At 39.7% G+C, this 23,762-nt stretch overlaps 1 protein-coding gene across 3 annotated transcripts in view; it reads right to left on the reverse strand.

The window, feature by feature from the left end:
• DNAJC6 (DnaJ heat shock protein family (Hsp40) member C6) overlaps positions 1–23,762 on the reverse strand; it is a 178,916-nt gene that overhangs the window by 22,040 nt on the left and 133,114 nt on the right. For all 3 annotated transcript variants that reach the window (XM_005204448.4, XM_005204449.5, NM_174836.2), the window contains 8 exon segments: positions 22,096–22,229; positions 21,263–21,457; positions 18,950–19,067; positions 15,526–15,605; positions 14,492–14,685; positions 14,311–14,391; positions 5,230–5,664; positions 2,462–2,596 (listed from right to left, as the gene is read on the reverse strand). In XM_005204448.4, coding sequence (XP_005204505.1) covers positions 2,462–2,596; positions 5,230–5,664; positions 14,311–14,391; positions 14,492–14,685; positions 15,526–15,605; positions 18,950–19,067; positions 21,263–21,457; positions 22,096–22,229 — 1,372 coding nt within the window.

Raw genomic sequence — 23,762 nt, forward strand, 5'->3', positions numbered from 1 at the left:
TGGGGTAGCCAACTTCCAATCCAGAGATTCTTTTAAGTGGGCATGGCACAAGGGTCAGAGGTGAATTTCTTGCATATCGTCCTGTGGATCCACTTCATACAGTTTGAGATTTAAGAGCAATAGGAAATCACCCATAAAGTTTGTTCCTGGACTGCTTCCTCATTTTCTGTCATTGCAGTTTGACCAGAGTTGCACAACTCAACTCAGTGTTGCACAGTTTCCTTTTGCATTTGCATAGCTCCCATGAAGTCAAGCTGATCACTACACTGTGTTCCCCAGAGGGGCTCAGGGGGCCTTCAACTATAAATACATCGTCCTCTAAGTCTAGGCCACTTGGGTTCAGCATCCTTCAGCATCAAGAAGGAGCTTCATTTCTCCAGCTCAAAGCCATATATCCTTCACTGAAGACCTTCAGTTTTAATCAGTGTTACCTAAGTGATACCTTTTTGCTCTTACAAACAGATGTGATTATGATTCTTTCCACAAAGTTTGTCTCTAACTTAGAAATATAATGTGGGCCTTGTATAATTTAAAATTTTTCTAGTAGTCACATTAAAAAAGGTAAAAAGACACTGGCAAAATTAATATTAATATAACATTTTATTTAACCTAATATATTCAAAATATTATATTAAATGACTAATATAAATATATTAATGACATGTTACATTGCTTTTTTGTACTAAGTTTTGAATTCTGGTATGCACTTTACACTTAGTATGTTTCAAATCAGACTGGCACATTTTAAGTGCTCAACAGTCGAGTGTGGTTAGTGGCTTCATCTTAGAACTAGTTTAATATATCGGGATATTGTATTCTAAACTGCTCTGTGGAATACTAATTTTGTGGAATGCTTGTCATATTGCATTTTATTAACTCAAGACACATATTTTTTCATAATTCAAAGATTTCAACTAGTAGGCATCCTCCAATCAACTGAAAGTGACAGCACATAAAATAAAGATATGTCCTACAACTGGTGGTACCCTATGCATTTTGTGCATGTAGCTCTAATGCAAAAAAAATTTCCAAATTAAATTTTAGGGAAGCTGAGTAAAAGTTAAGCAGGCTTCTTTACTGTAAAACACTGCAGAACTTTTAATATGTTAACATGAATTGTTAATTTTTAAGAGATATGTAGCTTTTCAAAAACAAAAGCCAATATTGGAAATAAATGCAAAAATAAACAAATGGGACCTAATTAAACTTAAAAGCTTCCGCACAACAAAGGAAACTATTAGCAAGGTGAAAAGACAATGGGAGAAAATAATAGCAAATGAAGCAACGGACAAACAACTAATCTCAAAAATATACAAGCAACTCCTACAGCTCAACTCCAGAAAAATAAATGACCCAATCAAAAAATGGGCCAAAGAACTAAATAGACATTTCTCCAAGGAAGACATACAGATGGCTAACAAACACATGAAAAGATGCTCAACATCACTCATTATCAGAGAAATGCAAATCAAAACCACTATGAGGTACCATTTCACACCAGTCAGAATGGCTGCGATCCAAAAGTCTACAAGCAATAAATGCTGGAGAGGGTGTGGAGAAAAGGGAACTCTCTTACACTGTTGGTGGGAGTGCAAACTAGTACAGCCACTATGGAGAACAGTGTGGAGATTCTTTAAAAAACTGGAAATAGAACTGCCCTATGATCCAGCAATCCCACTGCTGGGCATACACACTGAGGAAACCAGAAGGGAAAGAGACACATGTACCCCAATGTTCATCGCTGCACTGTTTATAATAGCCAGGACATGGAAGCAACCTAGATGCCCATCAGCAGATGAATGGATAAGAAAGCTATGGTACATATACACAATGGAGTATTACTCAGCCATTAAAAAGAATACATTTGAATCAGTTCTAATGAGATGGATGAAACTGGAACCTGTTATACAGAGTGAAGTAAGCCAGAAAGAAAAACACCAATACAGTATACTAACGCATATATATGGAATTTAGAAAGATGGTAACAATAACCCTGTGTACGAGACAGCAAAAGAGACACCAATGTATAGATCAGTCTTATGGACTCTGTGGGAGAGGGAGAGGGTGGGGAGATTTGGGAGAATAGCATTGAAACATGTATAATATCATGTATGAAACGAGTCGCCAGTCCAGGTTCGATGCATGGTACTGGATGCTTGGGGCTGGTGCACTGGGACGACCCAAAGGGAGGGTAGGGGAGGGAGGAGGGAGGAGGGTTCAGGATGGGGAACGCAGGTATACCTGTGGCGGATTCATTTCGATATTTGGCAAAACTAATACAATATTGTAAAGTTTAAAAATAAAATAAAATTTTAAAAAAATGTATGCAGATTCAAAGGAGAAAAAACAAAAACAAAAGCCAAAACAAAACCCTGCCTACAAGATGTTTTTATATCTGAACACCTACTGATGTCTTGTAGGGAACCCTGTTCCACTAAACACAGCATAAATACTTCCTTACCATGCACTGTAGGAGAAGGACTCCTCGTAGGCTGAAGAAAGGGGTCACTGGAAGCACTGGCTGTGTTCAAAAAAGAACCCAGCAAATCTTGACCTGATGGTTTAGAAGGTGCTCCAAATGGGTCAAAGGTGGCACCTAGAAAACAGGAAAAAGGTGTTTCTTTGTCCTATGGGTTCACTCATTCCATAAATATTGGACAGCTGTCACTCTTACAAGGCCCTAGGCCAAATACTGGAAAAGTCAGGATGACACCTGCCTCATGGGCTGCTCCACAGGCCCATCCTATCCTTAAAACTTCCTTCAGGGTTAACAGTGAAGCCCAAGGATTTCTGACTACATGTGAATAACCCTTTCTTTGAGGACAAAGGAGAACTCCTGATTTACCTGTAGGATGATCCATAAACTCTATAAACAAGGGCCCTGTGGGCCTTTGGACATCTTAATAACATGAAATAAATCAAGCAAGTTTATAGACTAATAGATAAGTGGTGAAACCATGGCCTGGATCACAAGAGATGATCAATGAATGAACTGTGATCATGTTCAGTGAATTAGTGAACAAACGCCAGGCACGAGGAGCTTTGCTATTAAGGTGAACAGTAGAAAACCTCACTGACCAGGTTTTGCTTAGTTTTGTGTTTTTAGTGGTCCTGGCACATCAAAAGTTAAAAAGAAAAGAAAATGAGTGTGACAAAAACTGAGCTCTCATCACACCTTATGTTCTATGACACAAAATGCTTTCAAAACATTGCTTGCTTACAACTTGCTAGAAACCAGGTGCAGATGTAGTAAAATGCAAAAAAGTTTGTGAATGAACCAAGAAAACTACAACAAAGTGGCAGCTGAGGTTTCCAGCAACAACACAATAATAGTATTTTTAAATTTTATTTATTTATTTTGAGTATGTTGGATCTTCATTGCTGTGCAGGCTTTTCTCTTGTTATGGTGCCTGGGCTTCTCATTACAGTGGCTGCACTTGCTGTGGAGGGCATGTGGGCTTCAACAGTTGCAGCGTATGGGCTCAGTAGTTGCGATTCCTGGGCTCTAGAGCACAGGCTCAACAGTTGTGACACACGGGCTTAGTTGCTTTGTGGCATGTGGGATCTTCCCAGACCAGGGATCAAACCCATGTCTTCTGCATTGGCAGGAGAATTCGTAACCACTGAGCCATCAGGGAAGCCCAACAATGCCGTAACTTAGTATTGCATCATTTCTTTAGGGTTTATGTTGCCTTTCATAAAGAGTACATCAGCTGATCCTGTTAGCTGTCAGACAGAAGTGATAGCATTTTCATTCTATAGACAATAAAACTGAGGTTCAGAGAGCCGAGTTTCTTGCCCAATATCAAGTAAATGATAAGACTGGACTCATGTTCAAGTTTTTGGACTTCAAATTCCAGGAATTTCCCAAAGGCATGTCATATTCTTCACAGACGTGAGATAAATGTGATGAAAATGACAGAGTGGCATATATATAACTGGACTTTAATTTTGCATTAATGGGCAAGGGAATTAGCTCCCTATAATGAGATGTCACTTCCTAATTTGTAAGCATCAAGCTAATGGGCTGACTGCTTCCTGGAGTAGGAGTGACCTATTCTAGGAATAGATAACTACAGTCAAACGAGTTAATGAATAAACCCCATTCTCAAAACCCAGGGAGGGATATGATTTAATATGTGTTCAGCTACAACTTCATTGGCATAGTGCTCTCCTAATGTCTGCCGGGCAGTAGATTAGCCTTACATAGCAGCAATGAATCAACTATACATCAGGCACTCTATTACATGATGTGTGTCATTTAGCTCATTTAATACCAACCAAACTTTATCCCTTCTATAAAATGAGAATACTGAGATTTATAGAATACCTGCAAGCAGACACCTAACTTTGATGTCCACCAGTAGAGAATGCTAAAATCTTCTCACTATTACTTGGGACACTTTTAATACCAACCTATGTTAAATTAGGCTTCCCTGGTGGCTCAGATGTTAAAGAGTCTGCCTGCAAACATCAAAAAAATGTGGGTGGCCAGCCACAAGAAGGATTGAGTCTGTGGCAATGAGCGGAGTGAAGCTGACTGAGCCTCATGGGGCTCAAACTCTTCATCTGGCACCAACTGCTCCACTCCATCAGCTGTGCTGCTGGCAGGGGTCCCTTAAATATATCTTAAATTAATTAAGTGCTTCTCTGCACAGCAAAAACGTATTCAGAAAACTACAGTTTCAAGAAGCCATTACAGGAAAACTGAGGGAAAGCTCAGGAGTCAAATGACCTAGTTTTGGGCCCAGGGACTCGCTATATAAAAGTACACTACTAATTTGACTCTAAGCCTCTGTTTCCTCAACTAGAAAATGCAGATAACAATAGCACCTTATTTACTGTGTTTTTATAAAGACTGAATTCATGGCTGGTGTTAAATTCCATGTTTGGCAAATAGTGAGTACCCCACAAATAGTTGCTGTTATTATTAATAACAATTCATCAATCTATACCTCCAAGAAGAAATAAATAAGCAGCTGAGGGATTGAAGCCTTAAAAAAAAAGTAAGGGTGATGAACTCAAATATTCTTTCTTAGACTGTCCTACCAAAATGGACAGTATTTCTATTTCCTCTTGTGGTTCCCACTGACATGAAGATACAGACCTTCTGCAGACTTTTAGGGAGATCAGAAAAGGCTAGATTATGAGGAAAGTTCGATTCCACCTGCTTGGCCCAAAAGTTATAATTCAACACTGAGAAGTACACCACAATATGGAAACAATTACCTTCTCCTACTCTCAGTGTTGGAGATGCAGAGGTGGAGGTGGCAGATCGGCGTGGTGTGGACTGGGTGGATGTAGGTCCACTCGGGTGAAACACGTCGTCCACCCCTGACTGTCCAGACTGGACGGGACCGGCTGCACCTCCGCCCCCGAACAGGTCACTCAGAAGTTCGGAATTGGAGGGAGGAGCTGCCGGCGAAGAGAAGTTCTTACTCACTGCAGACCCTTCTAGACCCAGAAGATCCACATCCTCAGGGGGTGCAGGGGCAGCTGGCTCCTGCTGCTTTTTGCTGGGCTTCCTGGCTGCGTGAGGTTTGTCACCATTGGCATTGCCATGTGGGCTGGACAGCGTCAGAAGCTCATCGTCTGACTGCTCACTCTCCTGATTCACTAGGGCAGCGTGGTCCTCCTCGCAGAATGACTTCTCCGATTTCTGATCTAAGGAAGGCCAGTATGCCAGAAACAGTCAGTCACCAGCCACAGAATTACTGCTTTTTGTTAGAGTCTACACACTTAAGTTCAGAAAGAGAGAAAGAGCAGCCTGGAAAAAACAATGCTTTTAGACTCTTACTGATGGAAAACTTGATGTATTTCACATAACATTCAATTACTATCTGATGAGCATTTGAGAGGAATATAGCATAGGCATGAAGACCAAAAACTCTAGAATCAGCCCAAGTTTGAATCTCATCTCTGCTACTTACTGGCTCTGTGCTGAGAAAGTGGCTTTACTTCTCTGTGCCTTGGTTTTCCCCTCTGCAAAACGGGAGTAGTAAATAGAACCTAGCTCCCATTGAGTGTTGTGAAAATTACATGAGATTCGATATGGAAAGTGCTCAGATCAATAGTAAGTAGTACTTAAGTGGTTTTTCTTATTTTTAAAATTACTACTACCACCATCCTCTTTTTCTTCCCAGCACTATGCTAGGTGCTTTGAAAAAAAACAAAACATCGTTTCCTAGTCCTTGCTGCCTCCTCTCATGGTCTTTTTCTTCTTCAAATGACCTGCAGCCAAAAGCAGGGCCTTTCTCCCACAGTCTGGAGCAGAAGTGAACCCCATGCCTAATAAGTGACCAGAGGAAATGGCTCTGGTGTTAGGATGGCCCTTTACACCAACTGGGAGGAGCTACTTTCAGCGTAAAATGGGCAGCCGGAAAGATTTGCAGCAGGAAATTCCTTTCTTCTGGGGAAGGAATGGAGAGGCTGGTGAGTGACATTCCAGGCCCTCCATGGGGCAGATGGCCCTATGGAACTTCATCTCCTGGCAGCTAGATCCCTGTTCCAAACCAAGTGCAGATGCACATCCCTCCTCCCCAGTTCTGAAAAGCAAAAAGCTGTGAAAAACTAAAGGTTTCCCTACGTTTGTGGGAAAATCTGACTAGAACTGATGTGAAAGTTACTTATAAATGTCTTCATTGATTTCACTCAGGGCTATGAGTTATGTTTCACTGCAGACATTTTTTTTTTCTTTTTCTTTTTTTATTGAAGGATAATTGCTTTACAGAATTCTGTTGTTTTCTGTCAAACTTCAACATGTATCAGCCATAGGTATACATATATCCCCTCCCTTTTGAACCTCCCTCCCATCTCCCTCCCCATCCCACCCCTCTAGGTTGATACAGAGCCTGTTTGAGTTTCCTGAGCCATACAGCAAATTCCCATTGGCTATCTATTTTACATATGGTAATGTAAGTTTCCATGTTACTCTTTCCATACATCTCACCCTCTCCTCCTCTCTCTCCATGTCCATAAGTCTATTCTCTATGTCTGTTTCTCCACTGCTGCCCTGTAAATAAATTCTTCAGTACCATTTTTCTAGATTCTGTACATGTGCATTAGAATATGATATTTATCTTTCTGACTCACTTCACTCTGTATAATAGGTTCTAGGTTCATCCACCTCATCAGAACTGACTCAAATGGGTTCCTTTTTATGGCCTGAGTAATATTCTGTTGTGTATATGTACCACAAATTTTATCTATTCATCTGTTGATGGGCATCTAGGTTGCTTCCATGTTCTAGCTATTGTAAATAGTGCTGCAATGAACATTAGGATACATGCATCTTTTCAATTTTGGTTTCCTCAGGGTATATGCCTAGGCATGGAATTTCTAGGTCATATGGTGGGTTTATTTCTAGTTTTTTAAGGAATCTCCATACCATCTTCCACAGTAGCTGTATCAATCTACATTCCCACTAACAGTGCAAGAGCATTCCTTCTCCATACCCTCTCCAGCATCTATTGTTTGTAGACTTTTTGATGATGGCCATTCTGACTGGTGTGAGGTGATATTTCATTGTAGTTTTGATTTGCATTTTCTAATAATGAGTGATGTTGAGCATCTTTTCATGTGTTTGTTAGTATGTCTTCTTTGGAGAAATGTCTGTTTAGATCTTTTTTCCACTTTTTAATTGGGTTGTTTTTCCTGGCATGAACTGCTTGTATATTTTGGAAATTAATCCTTTGTCAGTTGTTTCATTTGCTGTTATTTTCTCCCATTCTGAGGGCTGTCTTTTCACCTTGCTTATAATTTCCTTTGCTGTTCTAAAGCTTTTCAGTTTAATCAGGTCCCACTTATTTACTTTGGTTTTTATTTCCATTACTCTAGGAGGTGGGTCATAGAGGATCTTGCTTTGATTTATGTCATCCAGCGTTCTGCCTATGTTTTCCTCCTAAGAGTTTTATAGTTTCTGGTCTTACATTCAGGTCTTTAGGAAGTGTTCTAATTTCATTCTTTTACATGCAGCTGTCCAGTTTTCCCAGCACCATTTATTAAAGAGGCTGTCTTTGCCCCATTGTATATTCCTACCTCCTTTGTCAAAAATAAGGTACCCATAGGTGCATGGGTTTATTTCTGGGCTTTCTATCTTGTTCCATTGGTCTATATTTCTGTTTTTGTGCCAGTACCGTACTGTCTTGATGACTGTAAGTTTGTAGTATAATCTGAAGTCAGGAAGGTTGATTCCTCCAGCTCCATTCTTCTTTCTCAAGACTACTTTGGCTATTTGGGGTCTTTCGTGTTTCCATGTGAATTGTGAAATTTTTTGTTCCAGTTCTGTGAAAAATACCATTGGTAATTTGATAGGGATTACATTGAATCTGTCCGACTCTGTGTGACCCCATAGACAGCAGCCCAACAGGCTCCTCTGTCGCTGGGATTCTCCAGGCAAGAATACTGGAGTGGGTTGCCACTTCCTTCTCCAATGCATGAATGTGAAAAGTGAAAGTGAAGTCGCTCAGTCATGTCTAACCCTCAGCGACCCCATGGACTGTAGCCTACCAGGCTCCTCCATCCATGGGATTCTCCAGGCAAGAGTACTGGAGTGGGGTGCCATTGCCTGTAGATTGCATTTGGTAGTATTGTCATTTTCACAGTATTGATTCTTCCTACCCAGGAACATGGAATATCTCCCCATCTGTTTATATCATCTTTGATTTCTTTCATTAGTGTCTTATAATTTTCTGTGTATAGCTCTTTTGTCTCCTTAGGTAAGTTTAGTCCTAGATATTTAATTCTTTTTGTTGTAATGGTGAATGGGATTGACTCCTTCATTTACTCTTTCTGATTTTTCATTGTTAGTATACCGAAATACAAGTGATTTCTGTGTATTGATTTTGTATCCTGCAACTTTGCTAAATTCACTGATTAGCTCTAGTAATTTTCTGATACTATCTTTAAGGGTTTCTATGTACAGTATCATGTCATCTGCAAACAGTGAGACTTTACTTCTTTTCTGATCTGGATTCCTTTTATTTCTTTTTCTTCTCTGATTGTGGTAGCTAGGACTTGAATAATAGTGGTGAAAGTGGACTATTGAATAATAGTGGTGAAAGTGGACACCCTTGTCTTGTTTCTGATCTTAGGGGGAATGCTTTCAGTTTCCCAACATTGAGAATAATGTTTGCTGTAGGTTCATCATATATGCCCTTTACTATGTTGAGGTAGGTTCCTTCTATGCCCATTTTTTGAAGAGTTTAAACCATAAATGGGTGCTGAATTTTGTCAAAGGCTTTTTCTGCATTTATTGAGATTATCACATGATTTTTATCTTTCAATTTGTTAATATGGTGTAGAGTCCTTGCATTCTTGGAATAACTCAACTTGATCACAGTGTATGAGCTTTGTGTGTTACTGAATTCTGTTTGCTAAAATTTTGTTGAGGATTTTTGCATCTATGTTCTTCAGTGATATTGGCCTGTAGTTTTCATCTTTTGTGTTATCTTTGACTGGTTTTGGTATCAGGGTGATGGCAGCCTTGTAGAATGAGTTTGGAAGTGTTCTTTCCTCTGACATTTTTTGTAAGAGTTTTAGAAGGATAGGCATTAGCTCTTCTCTAAATATTTGACAGAATCTTCCTGTGAAGCCATCTGGTCCTGGGCTCTTGTTTTTTGGGAGATATTTGATCACAGCTTCAATTTCTGTACTTATAATTGGGTTGTTCATAATTTCTATTTCTTCCTGGTTCAGTCTTGGAAGATTGAACTTTTCTAATAATCTGTCCATTTCTTCCAGGTTATCCATTTTATTGCCATATAGTTGTTCATAATAGTCTCTTCTAATCCTTTGTATTTCTGCATTGTCTGTTGTAACCTCTCCTTTTTTATTTCTAATTTTATTGATTTGATTCTTCTCTCTTTTTTTTTTTTTTTTTGATGAATCTGGCTAAAGGTTTGCTAATTTTATCTTCTCAAAGAACTAGCTTTTGGTTTTATTAATCTTTACTATTGTTTCTTTCATTTCTTTTTCATTTATTTCTGCTCAGATCTTTATGATTTCTTTCCTTCTACTAAGTTTTTTGGGGTTTTGTTCTTCCTTTTTCAGCTGTTTTAGGTATAAAGTTAGGTTGTCTATTCGATGAGCTTCTTATTTGTTGAGGTAGGATTGTATTGCTATAAACTTCCCTCTTAGAACTGGTTTTGCTGCATCCCACAGGTTTTGAGTTGTTGTGTTTTCATTCTCATTTGTCTCTCGCAATTTATTTCTTTTTTGATTTTTTCAGTAACCTGTTGGTTATTTAGAAATGTGTTGTTTAATTTCCATGTGTTTGTGTTTCTTTTCTTATAATTGATACCTAGTCTCATAGCTCTGTGATTGGAGAAGATGCTTGCTATGATTTCAATTTTCTTAAATTAATTGAGGTTTGATTTGGGACCCAAGATGTGGTCTATCCTGGAGAATGTTCCATGTGCACTTGAGAAGAAGGTGTATTCTTCTGCATTTGGATGCAAATGTCCTGAAGATATCAATGAGATCCATCTCATCTAATGTGTCATTTAAGACTTGTGTTTTCTTATTAATTTTCTGTTTTGATAATCTGTTCATTGGTGTGAGTGGAGTGTTAAAGTCTCCTACTATTATTGTTACTGTCAATTTCTCCTTTATGTCTGTTACTATTTGTCTTATGTATTGAGGTGCTCCTATGTTAGGTGCATAGATATTTATAATTGTTGTGTCTTCCTCTTGTATTGATCCCTTGATCATTAAAGAATGTCCTTCCTTATCTCTTGTAATATTCTTTATATTAAGGTCTATTTTTTTGGATAGGAGGATTGCTACTCCAGCTTTCTTTTGCTTCCCATTTGCATGGAACATATTTTTCCTTCCTCTCACTTTCAGTCTACATGTGTCTTTAGGTCTGAAGCAGGTTTCTTGTAGACAGCATATATATGGGTCTTGTTTTTGTATCCATTCAGCCAGTCTGTTTCTTTTTGTTGGAGCATTTAATCCATTTACATTTAAAGTAATTATCATGTTCCTATTGCCATTTTCTTGACTGTTTGGGGTTGATTTGTAGATCCTTTTTCTTCTCTTGTATTTCTTGACTATGTCAGTCACTTTAACATTTGTTGTAAAGCTGGTTTGGTGGTACTGAATTCTCTTAACTTTGGCTTGTCTGAAAAGCTTTTCATTTTTCCATCAATTTTGAGTGAGATCCTTGCTGGGTACAGTAATCTTGATTGTAGATTTTTCCCTTTCAGTACTTTAAATATACCCTGCCATTCCCTTCTGGCCTGCAGAGTTTCTGCTGAAAGATCAACTGTTAAGTGTATGGGGTTTCCCCTGTATGTTACTTGTTGCTTCTTCCTTGCTGCTTTTAATATTCTTTGTGTTTAGTCTTGCTAGTTTAATTAGTATGTGTCTTGGCATGTTTCTTCTTGGGTTTATCCTGTATGGGCTCTTTGTGCCTCTTAGACTTGATTGACTATTTCCTTTTCCATGTTGGGGAAATTTTCAACTATAATCTCTTCAAAATTTTTACCTTATTCTGCTCTTCAGAAGTTATTTCCACCATTTTATCTTCCAGCTCACTGATTCGTTCTTCTGTTTCAGATATTCTGCTATTGATTGCTTCTAGAGTTTTTTTAATTTCAGTAATTGTGTTGTTTGTCTCTGTATGTTTATTCTTTAATTCTCCTAGGTCTTTGTCAATTGATTCTTGCATTTTCTCCATTCTGTTTTCAAGTTTTTGATCATTTTTACTATCATTATTCTGAATTCTTTTTCATGTAGTTTGCTTATTTCCTCTTCATTAATTTGGACTTCTGTATTTCTAGTTTGTTCCTTCCTTTGCATAGTATTTCTCTCCCTTCTCATTATTATTTTTTTTAACTTATTGTGTTTGAGGTCTCCTTTTCCCAGGCTTGAAGGAAAGTTGAATTCTTTCCTTGAAGAAGGTTGAATTCTTTCTTCCTTTTTGTTTCTGCCCTCCTAAGGTTGGTCCAGTGGTCTGTGTAAGCTTCGTACAGGGTGAGAATTGTGCTGAGTTTTTGTTTGTTTGTTTTTCCTCTGATGGGCAAAGCTGAGTGAGGTGGTAATTCTGTCTGCTGATGATTGGGTTTTTATTTTTGTCTTTTTGTTGTTTATGTGAGGCATCCTGCACAGGGTACTACTGGTGGTTGGGTGATGCCAGGCCTTGTATTCAAGTAGTTTCCTTTGTGTGAATTCTCACTATTTGACACTCCCTAGGGTTAGTTCTCTGGTACTCTAGGTCTTGGAGTCAGTGCTCCCACTCCAAATGCTCAGGGCTTGATCTACAATGTTGCAAACTTTATGAGGGCAGTGAGGCCAACAGAGAGTACCAGGACCTCAGCGTTTGACTTTTCTACTTTTCTGATGTTTCACCTCCCCAAATTTCACAATATAGCCATTTCCTCGCAAACCAGAAGGGAAGATCCTTGAGGACTGGGGATATCCTTGTTTCTCTAGCCCCTATTACAATGCCTGGTCCATTGCAAAAGCTCAATGTGTGATCTGGTCTGCCTAAAGCTGGGACACCTACAGCAGCAACTTCTTCCAGCCCCTCACTGCAGACATTTTAACATATTTAATGACATGCTGTTGTCTGAGATACACTCAGGGGTGCTAAGTAATATGCAGTTTATTTATCATATTGACTTTCTAACGTGCAAAAAATTCTTCATTCCTAAATCCATCTGGCTCTGTGCAGTTCAGTTAAAAGACTGTGCATTTGTGCTAAACCTATTTTATAGCCTGATAAGAAGATTTCTCAAGTACTTACTAAAATAGCAGAGGAAAGTAAAAGTAAAGTCTTATTAAAAGCTCTTATGTGAAGAAGCAAGATGAAGGAAAAACCAAGAGGGGACTGGGAAATCTACCTGCTATCTAGATTTCATTGGGTTTTCCCATTTTTAAAATGTTTTTGATCCCAATTCTCAGTAGAAAATTCTGAAAGAATCTAAAAAGGGTGGATATATGTCCAACAGATTCACTTTATAGTACACCTGAAAACACCACAACATTGTAAATCAACTATTTCCCAATAAAAATTTTAAAAAAAGAAAATTCTGAAAGTAAACCTTTCAATTCAAAGGAATTCTATAAACAACTTTTTCATCACACATGGAAAACTCTGTGTAGGCAATGGAAATAGTGTGTTATATTGACACGGAAAGGAAAGTCAACCAAGAGGATTTTAAGTACACTATCGCCAGAGGCAGGTTCCTACCCCTTTCTTAAGAAAGTCCTTACCATGGAATTCCGAATTCAATCTTGCAGTTAACCTCAGCAAACTCTAAAGCAAAGGGGTGTTGCTGCTGCTGCTGCTAAGTCGCGTCAGTCGTGTCCGACTCTGTGTGACCGCATAGACGGCAGCCCACCAGGCTCCTCCGTCCCTGGGATTCTCCAGGCAAGAACACTGGAATGGGTTGCCATTTCCTTCTCCAATGCACGAAAGTGAAAAGTGAAAGTGAGGTCGATCAGTTGTGTCCGACTCCTAGCGACCCCACGGACTGAAGCACGCCAGGCTCCTCCGTCCATGGGATTTTCCAGGCAAGAGTACTGGAGTGGGGTGCCGTTGCCTTCTCCCAAGCAAAGGGGTATCAATCAGAATACCAATGCTAATCTACTGGGAGCTGTCCAGAGTTTTATGTTGGGAAAGATTCTAATATCTCCAGGTTCTGCAAAAAAGGATATTGCAATCAAGTCCAACCTCTGTCAAGGTTTTTAAAGCAAGTAGCAGACATATAAGAATCACAGGGATGGCAGAGCCTGGTGGGCTGCCATCTATGGGGTCGCGCAGAGTCAGACACAAATGAATCGACTTAGCAGCAGCCGCAGCAGCAGCAGAGATATGTAGGTAGTGTTTGCCTTCCCTGCACCAGGGAAGCTCAGCTCTGCTCTGCTAGTGGTCAAAGCCCTGGGCAGGGTGGAGGTGGGTGTTGCCAGATTTTTTATTTTTGGAGAACTTAGTTAAGGCCGTGAGATAGAGTTCTTTGCTAATTTTTTGTGTGTGTCAGCAGTGTAAATGGAGATCCTAGAAAATACCATGATTATTCATAAACCCAGTGCTGTGAGCCAAAACACCGCATAATAGAAAAGGTAGAGTTCAGCTTAAAATGGCCTTTTGCATCAGTCTAATAGCATCCATGGAGTTCAGAGTAGGAAAGTTGCCTCATATGGAAAAGGAATGAGCAGGAAGAATGTGAAATAACATGTTAGATAGATGACTTCTTAGTGTTGTTTTTACTTTAGACTGTTTCAAGGACTAATCATTTTTATAGAAGAACCATGTGATTTAACCATCTAACCATGTAACTTAAAGAAATGCTTGGAAATAAATACCTTGCCAGCAGAGAGTGGAAAAGAAGCCACCTTGCCCAAAATGTCTGGGATTATCTGGAGGGATATCTATTGGAGCCTGTCCTGCAAGACAAAAGATATCAAGGAAACACGGGAAATAAATCAATGAGATAAATAACACAGAGGCTTCATTCTGAAAACTAAACCACTGGATGACTCATACCTCCTAAGACCAGAGTATCTTGATGCTCCTGGTGAGAAGAGAAGAGGATGCTGGGGTTGACATCTTTTGTGCAGTAATGTTCCCACGGTGGGGTTAGCTCCATCACTTTGTCGTGAGGCTGTAGTTCTACATCCAGAGTTACCTGAAATAGCTGAGGATATTTTTCTGGTACATCACATGCATCCAACTCAGGCCTAAATAGGAATTTAGAAGAATAAGGTCAGTGAAAAACAATGGAACCAGTATGACGTTCAATGCAGAAACCATTGTAGATGGATTCTGAGGTTCAGACTGAGACTCATTTCTAAGGAAAAATCAACCATTACCACATAAGAGACTTTACTGTTCTGAGCCTCAGTTTCCTCATCGAGATAAAAGAGGAGAGGAATGCCTACTTGTAGAATTTAGATACTACTGCTTGTGAAAGCATTCCAGATAGCAGGGCAGATATATCCTGACGGTGTACACTGGCATGTCCAAATCAGTTGTTAAAATAGTGAAAAAGGCTCACAGCCACCATCCTGAGCTCCTGAATGTCTACTCCTAACCTGGCTCTAGCAATTCCCACCTATCACCCCAGTTTCAGCCACTCTCGTGGGTCCCCTAGACTGCACTATAATACAGCAACTAATATCTGATGCAGAGGTCCCAGGGGACTCTGCTTCAGTGCTACCGCCAGGCATCCATTCTGATGGGTCTTTGTTGATTCCATTTCCTTCCCTGTTGCAAAACACAAAGAAATACAGATGCAAAGGATGACCATACTGAAACTCTGTTCCTTCTCTCCTCACTTCTGTTCCCCCACAAGGTATTTCAGATCTTTTCATTTGAAGTCTGATCCATTTGTGTTTATGACAAATTATATCCAACTGAGAGTTGTAAAATGCAACCAGCCTCCAGTATGTTGCTAAGCCACAGGCACAGGATTTGGGGTGACGGGGAAGCTGTCACATGGGCACTAATTGCTGGCACTAACTGCCAGCATTTCACAGCTCCTTGGATTGAAAAGGCAGGTTGGCCCAAGTAGCACTTACTTGGTGAACTTTAAAACTGTTGTGTCCAGTGGAATGAATCCAGTATGAAACTGAAGCTGAAATATTTGAGTGTTGGTCACCTAAAAAATACAAAAGCAGCACATTACAATCAATCATTGAAGAGGGAACCAGATCAAATGATTATATTTGGGGGAGTCATACATCATCAACTGCTTCTATATCTGCACTTTGAATTTTTAGTTTACTAGTTACTTTGAAGTTTACTATGAATATTAAACAACCTCATTTGGATCTAGCCCAGCTTCACTTCCAACCTCTCCTCTCCATAAACTCTTTTGTGGCAAGCCATTCCCTCATCTCTGAGACCCTATGTTCTTGCACCTTGCCATACTTTGACTCATCTCATTCCTTCTGTCCAGGATGCCCCTGTTCCAACCTGATGAACTAATCCTTCAAGACCCACCTTCACATCTTCTGTAGCCTTTCTGAGCCACCACTGGATAGAATAAACTGCTACCTTTATGCCATCTCATCCCACCTCTATAATGGTAGTGGATACTCATACATGTGTGAATTTCCCCTGAACTCCTAAAAGGCAGTCTTACTTTTGTCAATCCTAAACCCCTAGGCAATGACTGCCATAGAACACGTACTTAGAAAATACATGGTGACTTAAAATACGAACATTTGCTGTGAACATTAGGGTGCATATATATTTTCAAATTAGTGTTTTCATTTTCTTCAGACAGATACCCAAGTGTGAAATTGCAGGATCAGTTGGATAGTATCACTGACTCAATGAACATGAGTTTAAGCAAACTCCAGGAGATAGTGAAGGACAAGGAAGCCTGACGTGCTGCAGTCCATGGGGTCACAAAGAGTCAGACACAACTTAGTGACCGAGCAACGACAACAACATGGTAGCTACTCTTCACTTGAGGGGGAGGGAAACGCTATATTGCTTTCCATATTGCTGTAGCAACTTACATCCCCACCAGCTGTGTATTAGGGTTCCCTTTCCTCCACATCACTGCCACAATAACACTTGATATTTCTTGTCTTTTTGACAATAGCCATTCTATTCTGATGGTGTGAGGTGATATCTCAGCATGGTTTTGAGTTGCATTTCCCTGATGATTAGTGATGTTGAGCATCTTTTCATGAGTCTGTTGGCCATCTGTATGTTTCTTTGGGGGAAAAAAAATGTCTGTTTAGGTCTTGTGCCCATTTTTAAATTGGATTGTTTGTTTTCTTAATATTGAGTTCATAGCAGTATTATTCACAATAGATATGGAAGAATCTGAGTGCCCATTGACAGATGAATGAATAATGTGATATATGTTAATCATATACATATATATGTGTATATATATACACACATACACATATACATATATATTTATGTAGCATAAAAAAAGAATAAAATCTTGCCATTTGTAGCACCATGCACGGACCTGAAGCATATTATGCTTAGTGAGATAAGTCAGACAGAGAAAGATAAATACTGTATGCTTTCACTTATATGTGGACTATAAAAAACAAAAAAAAAATGAACAATAAAACAGAAACAGACTCACACACACATGGAACAAACCAGTGGTTGTCACAGGGGAGAAATGTGAAATAGGTGAAGGAGACTAAGAGATATAAGTTGCCAGTTACAAAATAAAGTCACAAGAATGTAGTATATGGCACACAAGGGAGCATAGTCAGTATTTTATAACAACTCTGTATGGTGTATACTCTATAAAAATACAAATCACTATGCTGGACACTTGAAATAATATAACATTTTAAGTCAACTGTACTTCAATACATAATTTTTTTTAATGCAATTACTTGTAGCGTCATTTGTGATATCCCAACAGTGGCGATAACTCAAATGTTCACCAAATGATGAAGGGATGAACAAAAGCTATATAATCATAAAACGGAACACTGTCTGGCTATGTAAAGTACTGATACAGCAAGGATGAACCTTGAAAACATTAGGCTAAGTGAAAGAAGCCAGCCACAAAAGAGCATACATTGTACGGTTCCATTTATATGAAATGTCTAAAATAGGCAAGTCCATAGAAATAGAAAGCAGATTCCTGGTTGCCTAGGGGATGGAAGAGGAGGAATGGACTGCTGCTAATTAGTGGCTGCTAATATACATAGAGTTTCCTTTGTGGGTGATGAAAACGTTTGGGAATCAGACCGCAGTCCTGTACAGCTCTTTGACAGTACTAAAGATAAGAGCACTACATACTTCAAAAGGGTGAATTTTATGTTATATCAAATGTATTCCAATTGAAAAATTGAAAAAATGTAATTACTTAATCCCACATTCTTAACAGAGATATCTCCTCTCACAGTGATCCAAACAGGGCACTGTAAAGAAAGACAGGCTGCTACAGAGCAAGATTTGCTCTTCCGCTTCAGGGCTACCGTCTCCCGGCAACACCACCTGGGCAGTCACAAATTCCAAGTCTTAGTTTTCTCCCCGGTAGAAAGAGGGCAATGAGCATAAGTTTTTTGTTGTTGTTGTTTTCTTTTTTTTTATTGAAGTATAGTTGATTTAGAATGTTGCGTTAATTTCTTCTGCACAACAAAGTGATTCAGTTATATATATATATATGTATACGTATATTTATATATAAATATACACACATTCTTTTTTATATTCTTTCCCATTACGGTTTATCACAGGGTATTAAATACAGTTCCCTGTGGTATTCAGTAGGACACTGTTGTTCATCTATTCTATATACAATAGTTTGCATCTGTTAAGCGCAAACTCCCAATCCATCTCCCTCTCTGCCTTGACAACTACAAGTCTGTTCTCTCCATGAGTCTGTCTGTGTTTTGTGGATAAGCTCATTTGTATCATATTTTAGATTCCATATATAAGTGATGTGTGTGTGCATGCTAAGTCGCTTCAGTCATGTCTGACTCTTTGTGACTCTATCAACTGTAGCCCTCCAGGATCCTCTCTGTCCACGGGATTCTCCAGGCAAGAATACTGGAGTGGGTTGCCATGCCCTCCTCCAGGGGATCTTCCTGACCCAGGGATTGAACCCGAGTCTCCTATGTCTCCTGCACTGGCAGGCGGGTTCTTTACCACTAGTGCCACCTGGGAAGCCCAAATAAGTGACAGCACATGGTATTTGTCTTTCTCTTTCTGACTTACTTTATTTAGTATGATAATCTCTAATTCCATCCATGTTGCTGCAAATGGCATTATTTGACGGTTTTTATCTGAATAATACTCCATTGTATGTATGTATATATGCGTATACAACATCTTCATCCATTCATCTATTGATGGACATATACGTCATTTCCATAAGTAATCTTTAAATGTTTTTTCTAACTCTAAAACCAGAAGTTATTCAAGCCCAACGTGATACAGAAAAAATACTGAAATGCTCCTGTTAAAGGGTCAGCTGAGCTTAAGTCATGATTCTTTCTGAAACCATACCTTAGCCTGTAGCCTGCTTCCAATTGTTGACCTCAAGTGATACATGGAAACAACCACATCTCCTTGCACAGTGATGCTCAAAGGAATGAAGATTTTTCCATCTTGGACACGGTATTCCCTTTAAACAGAGACAAAAACATACTGAAAGAGAGTCTAATTTGGCACAATAACATAGATTTACAGGTATAGTCCTCTGTGACTCTGGTCAAAGCATCTGTTTGTGCAGGCCTGAGCCCAGGAACTATTTCCTAACTTAAGCACAGTTAGGAGAACAGTCTATGCCAACTGGATGCAAAGTGGTTCTGCCATGAGATGCCACTGGTCTTCTGCCAGGTCCTCCCTCTTCATCCCATCCTGATTTGTAGATCAATCAATTGCCCATTAGCAGAAATCACTCTCTTCAAATATGGGTAGTCTTAATGTATTTACCTTTCCCTAATTGTAATTTTATGGTAAGAACAGAGAGAGAGAACAAAAACTTCAATGGAGATCAATATAGAAACAGCAGTGAAATACTCTGTGAAGGTCTTGTATAGCAATCTTGAAATTCAATCTATTTCAAATTAACTTCACTTCCTGTTATCACACAGTCCCTTTTCTCCACATCCCCTACCACCTCCCACTGGCACCTGCTCTTTATAATAGGTTCTGAAACATTTTAGTTACATCACCATCCACCTAGTTGCTCACATAGAAACCTCATTCATTTCCAATTCCTCCACTGTCCTCACAAATTCTTATCAAGGTCATCTCCTTTAATGTCCAGGCCTTGTGCCCACACCACTTTCTTAACCCTCATTATAACTCATGTGAGTCCCTTAGCTTGTATCACCACTTGAAGGGGGCTACAGCATCCCTTGATTTCACTGTGCTTTTGTATGATTATCACCTATGTTGAACATTTTTTTAAATTACCAGCCATTTCACAATGATATAGTCCTCAAAGGAAGAATAGGATCTGCCGGGAGCCGGTGAGGCATTCCACTCGTGACAAAGGTCATGAGGAAGGAGGCTCGGCATACGCAAAGGCGGGATCGAGCCTCAGGAGTCCGCCCGGATATTCTCGAGCATTTTCCCCCAAAAAAACCAGAGTCTGCCTACTTTATTGCTTTGTGCTCTCACCTCTGACTTTACTGGGGGCTGTTCCCTACCACCATCTCGCTCTCTCTGTCAAAGAGTTAACTTACAGCTCCAATTAATAAAGTTCCTGGGCAATTAGGAGTGTTTAAATCCAAACCCCTCAGATGGCTCTCTAACTCGGCTGACAAGTTTACCCGGACTCCTGCAGCTATGCATACTATTGTTTACAGTCACCCAGCCTCCAGAGGCACGGGAAGCTTAAGATATTCAAATAGCTTAGAGCCTCTCAGAGAGTTAGAAACTGTCAGAATAAACTAGTAAAGGATTTCATTGATGAGCCAATGCTTGTTGCCAAGTTTTCACATCCCCTGAATTGTATCCTTGAATGTGTATTAATTAATATAGTTGGTATGTAGAAAAAATAAGTAGTGGCCTTGGTGTTAGTAACTTTAGACCCTTAAGGTAATAAATTCTTTCCTTTGTTGTAAACCCATTACACATCCGCCCTATAGGAATGCAATTTTATCTTCGGAAGATGGCGCCAAACCTTAAAATAATTACTCTTAGAGAAAATAAGTCTTTGTTGATAAGTCCTTGTCAAGGGTCATAAAATGTTAGTAGGCCTTCTGGCCAGAAGATGATGTAAATCACCTAAACCATTTGTATACCATTTGCAGGAAAGAAACCCTGGTTTTTGATAAGAATCAAAGACTGCTGACTTTGCATCCCCTATTATCCTCTATGTGTAACTTAGGGTATAAAAGCCCCTGTTAAAAATAAAGCTAGGGGCCTTGCTCACCAATGCTTGGTCTCCCCATGTCATTCTTTCCTTTAACTTCCGGCTGAAGTCTCCATCTGGAGCGTGGATATCCTCTGCGACCACTTATTTGCCTGGGCTTCTAAGACCCACTCGAGAAGGTGTCTAAGGTGGGGCACCTTCCGCTATTCGAGAGGGCGCCTGTGGCCTCCATGGTCAGAGCTAACCTGGTGTCACGGGTTATATTGATTTTCCGCGTAAACCAAGCTACTCAGCCTCTTTTCTCCACTGAATTTTCCTACTGAGCTATCCTCATTCTATTACTCTTTATATCTTTGATAAATAAATAAATAGTCGCCGACGCCGTCTCCCCTTCGAATACCCTGGATCAGCCGGGGCTGGTCTCGGCAAGGATCCAACTTACACAGGAATCAAGCATTTCACAAGGAGAAATGAAGAAAGGCATCACGACTTACTTCATTCGTTCAAAATCTGCACAGGTTGTATATATTTTGGTTTCTCCAATCAGTACATCACAGTAAGGGCGACATCCATTTCTCTGTTTGTTGAAAAAAGGAACTGGACTGACAGTGATCGACTTAATTGTGAGAGGCTTGAAGTGAGGACGGTAGGGTTTGTCTGCTAGGAGGTCACACATGTAGCCCAGGTACCTAAAACACAAGACTGACATTCTGTTGGTGCCAACAACACCAGAAGAAATAAGCAATCGATTTGCTATAAAGTTTATTGTCATACGTTATTAACCTACAGTAAAAATTTACTGTGTTAGTCCCTTAAACATTAACTGGCAAAAGAGAAATGTTGCCAATGATTTAGGAAAGCTTTTATCTAATGACACTGCTGTACTTCCCTCCAAAGATCTCATAGTGAGATATTTATTAAATAAAAAAAGTTTACGGGAGCTTTACACTTTACTCAATATTTGATCTAGCAGATTAAATTTGTTATCAGCTGAAGGCTGGCTTTGGGGGGAAAGTCAGAATTTATCATCAGAAGCAATTTTTTTAGTCTTTTGGCCATACTGCATGACATGTGGGATCTTATTCCCCTACCAGGGATCGAACCTATGCCTCCTGCACTGGAGGCAGGGAGTCTTAACCAGTGAACCACCAGGGAAGTCTCCAGAAGCAATTTTTAATCCAAAAGGAAGCAAAAAGATACAATGTAAATAAGAGAAACAAGACACTCTGACTAAAGAAAAGATAATATGTCAGTTATTTAAAGATCTTTATCTTTTTTACGGACATGATACTAGTTAGACCATGCCTGCGCCAAGAGCTGACTTTACCTCCTGTGGGATGGTGAAAGTCCAATTCCTGGTCGCTTTGCGTAGAGCAATCGAATGGCTGGGCCAGGAGTAGAGTAGAGATTACAGAAAATGAACATAGCACCAACCAGAATCGATGATGCTGCCCGTCCATCCTATCAAAGAAAATGTATAAACTTGTCACAAATATGCGCCAGTCAGGCAACTCAGCACCTGCAGTGTGATTAAAAGAGACATGTCAGGGAGGGAAGTCTGGGGGGGGAGGGCGGTGGGATGTGGAGGAGAGAAGACCTAATTGGAGGTACTCATCAATTCAAAAATTGTTCACTTGAAAACCAAAATCTGTTCCAATTATTTAAATCACAAAGCAGCAAGGGAAGGCTTGTTCTTAGGATATGATTGACTCTGCTAACCTAAGAAACCCAGCAATATAAATTTGATTTGTACTTACTTACTGAAAAATAATCTAGTCTTCAAAGTAACTTTGGACTGGAAGGATGAGAACAGTTGAGGTCTCTCAGTTTAGGGTGAAGGTAAAGAGTTCTCAGGTTAGGCAAATACTGCTTGTTGGACTATGCCTGGTGTACATTTTATCCAAAGTATGTTCTCAGATTGATATAAAATAAAGAAGTTTCACATGATTCAACCATGTTTGGTAAAGGAATGCACACAGTAACATTCCTGACAGATGGTAAGCCAGCTTCTTCTAGAATACTTTAAGTGACAGGGGTCATCCTGTTTCAGGAAGAACTCCAAGTTCTTCCTTATACTGAGTATGTTGAAGTTGCAATGTATTCCACTCAATGATCCTCGTTCTTCCTTCTGTCAGGACAAAGAGGAAACCTACTCCTTTCTCCCAGGACAACCCTTCACATATTTGAAATACTCTCAATCAACTTTTCTATTTTCCAGGTTGAAAACACACCTGAACTGTGACGGTTAATTTTACGTGTCAACTGATTGGGCTAAGAGATGCCCAGAGAACTGGTAAGACATTATTTCTGTGTGTGCCCGGGGGTTCGGTGTCGGGGGTGGGGCGGTGCGTTTCTGCAAGAGATCAGCATTGAATCAGTAGACTGAGTAGAGGTATATACCCTCACCACAGTGGGCTGGCATCACCCAATCTACCAAGGGCCCAAACAGAACAAAAAGGCAAAGGAAGGAAGAATTTTCTTTGTCGTCTTAAGCTGGGACCTCCATCTTCTGTTCTTGGACATCGGAACTCTCGGTTTTTGAGCCAACACCAGTGGCCTCCTCGGTTTTCGGGTCTTTGGACATAGACTAAATGTTACTACTCCCTTTCTTGATCCACCATCTTCCAGCAGGTGGACTGTGGGACTTCTAGGCTTCCAGAATCCCTTGAGCCAATTCCTATAATAAATCGCCTCTTGCATATGTATCTCTGTATCATCCCATCAGTTCTGAGAATCTTGACTACCACACCATTTCTTCAATTCTTCCTCATTTGATGTTTCATTTTAAGAGAGATCATCATTTGATGGACTTCCTCTGAACAGACTCCAGTTTAAAAACAACAGCCTTAAATGTGCTGCCCAGATGTGAAATGCAAGATATAAGATGTGTTCTGACCAAACTAGAGAGGAAATACCATTTTCCTTTGTGTGGTAAGAACACTATGCTTTTATTAACATAGTCCCACACTAAACTAAATGCAAGCTAAATCATAC

The sequence above is a fragment of the Bos taurus genome, chromosome 3, assembly GCF_002263795.3.
Source record: "Bos taurus isolate L1 Dominette 01449 registration number 42190680 breed Hereford chromosome 3, ARS-UCD2.0, whole genome shotgun sequence".
In the NCBI taxonomy this organism is placed as follows: Eukaryota; Metazoa; Chordata; class Mammalia; order Artiodactyla; family Bovidae; genus Bos; species Bos taurus.